Source organism: Egretta garzetta, unplaced genomic scaffold (assembly GCF_000687185.1).
Source record: "Egretta garzetta isolate BGI_Z169 unplaced genomic scaffold, ASM68718v1 scaffold470, whole genome shotgun sequence".
In the NCBI taxonomy this organism is placed as follows: Eukaryota; Metazoa; Chordata; class Aves; order Pelecaniformes; family Ardeidae; genus Egretta; species Egretta garzetta.
In genome coordinates this window covers 4978-7012 of record NW_009258298.1, presented here as the reverse complement: position 1 = coordinate 7012, position 2035 = coordinate 4978, and the positions used below count along the sequence as shown (strand labels likewise).

Below are 2035 nucleotides of genomic sequence, written 5' to 3'. Positions count from 1 at the left end.
TTTGAGCCCCTTAAACACCCATCCCCACCCCAAAACCCACCCCCCCCCCCACCGCCTCCCTCTAGGCCTTGAGGTCCTACATGCAGCAGGAGATGCCTTCATCCAGGAGTCGCTACACGGTGGTTGACCTGGTCCGGACACCCGTCGTGCGCCGCATCTCCTGTTGCCTCTGCTTCGTGTGGTAGGTCCGGCGGTGGAGGACATCGGGGGTGGGGTTGTCCATCCATCCCCTGCGTTGTTGAACCTTATTGGAAAGGGAAACTGAATCACGGGTTCATGGCTTGGTCCACAGAGGTCTCTTGGGCCACACGGGCTCCAGGAAGAAGCTCTGGCCAGGTCCCATGGGCCAGGGGACGGCACGTGACCCTCCCACCCCCACCCCACACCTCCCCACCGGTGACGTTTGCCACCCACACCCCCACCCCCTCTTCTTGGCCTAGGTTCTCCACCAGCTTCGCCTACTACGGCCTGGCCATGGACCTGCAAAATTTTGATTTCAACATCTACATCATCCAGCTCATCTTCGGGGCTGTGGACATCCCGGCCAAACTGGTCTCCATCCTCACCATCACCTTTGTGGGCAGGCGCTTCACCCAATCCCTTGCCCTCCTCCTGGCTGGCTTGGCCATCTTGGCCAACATCCTGGTGCCACGAGGTGAGGGCTGAAGTGGGGGTGGTGGTGGTGGTGGCCATGGTGTCCCCCTTCATCTCCAACCCATCTGCGTGGGCCAAGCCATCTCAACCCAACTCTTGGGCCGAGGGATTGGCTTGAAGTCCCGGTGTTTGGGGTCTCCTACCACCTCATCGCCACCCCCACCCCATCAATCCAACCCAACAAGTGACCCCAAAGGGCATCCTGGATGTCCTGTCCTCATCCCCAACCCCCCCACCCCAGACCTCCGGACGCTCCGGACCGCCCTGGCCGTCTTTGGGAAGGGTTGCTTGGCCTCATCCTTCAACTGCGTCTTCCTCTACACGGGGGAGCTCTACCCCACCGTTATTCGGTAAGGAGTAGGGGGTGCAGGAGGTGGCCATGACCACGCAGCCTGGTCCCTCAGGGCCCCTTGATGTCCCTCAGAAACCCTTGGAGTCCCTCAGATCCTCTCGGTGTCCCTCAGGGCCTCTCAGTGTCCCTCAGTGTCCTCCAGGGCACCTTGGTGTCCCTCAGAGCTCCTTGGTGTCCCACAGGGCCCCCTTGTGTCCCACAGCCCCTTGGTGTCCCTCAGAGCTCCTTGGTGTCCCACAGCCCCTCGGTGTCCCTCAGGATCCCTTGGTGTCCCTCAGGGTCCCTTGGTGTCCCTCAGATCCCCTCAGTGTCCCTCAGGTCCTCTTGGTGTCCCACAGGGCCTCTCAGTGTCCCAAAGTGCCCCTTGGTGTCTCTCAGAGCCTCTTGGTGTCCCTCAGGGTCCCTCAGTGTCCCTCAGAGCTCCTCGGTGTCCCACAGGGCCCCTTGGTGTCCCTCAAAGCCCCTTGTTGTCCCTCATGTCCCCTTGGTGTCCCACAGGATCCCTCAGTGTCCTACAGCCCCTTGGTGTCCCTCAGGGTCCCTCGGTGTCCCTCAGAACCCCTTGGTGTCCATCAGGGCCCCATAGTGTCCCTCAGATCCTCTTGGTGTCCCACAGGGTCCCTCAGTGTCCCACAGCCCCTTGGTGTCCCTCAGGATCCCTTGTTGTCCCTCAGGGCCCCTCAGTGTCCCCCAGGGGGATCCCTTGTCCCTCAGGGTCCCTTGGTGTCCCTCAGAACCCCTTGGTGTCCCTCAGAGCCCCTCAGTGTCCCTCATGTCCCCTCGGTGTCCCACAGGCAGACAGGTATGGGGTTGGCCAACACCATGGCCCGCCTGGGCAGCATCACGGCCCCCTTGGTGAAGATGGGAGGCGAGGTCTTCCCCGCGTTGCCCTTCATCATCTACGGGGTGGCCCCCGTGGTGGCAGGCTTGGTGGCCATCTTCCTGCCAGAGACGCGGGACATGGCACTGCCCGAGACGGTGGAGGAGGTGGAGAGCAGGTGGGGGTGGAGGAGAAGGATTGGGGGGGGT

General features: G+C 62.5%; 1 protein-coding gene across 1 annotated transcript in view; it reads left to right on the top strand.

Annotated features, from left to right (window-relative positions):
• The window catches only part of LOC104126058 (solute carrier family 22 member 6-A-like), a gene marked incomplete at its 3' end in the record, with an annotated part of 8570 nt that extends 6566 nt beyond the window's left edge, over positions 1-2004 (top strand). The window contains exons 4-7 of the mRNA XM_009638566.1: positions 66-181; positions 441-655; positions 896-1004; positions 1801-2004. Of these exons, the coding sequence (XP_009636861.1) occupies positions 66-181; positions 441-655; positions 896-1004; positions 1801-2004 (644 nt within the window). The remainder of the gene's footprint in view (positions 1-65; positions 182-440; positions 656-895; positions 1005-1800) is intronic.
• Between the last annotated feature and the right edge of the window lie 31 nt (positions 2005-2035).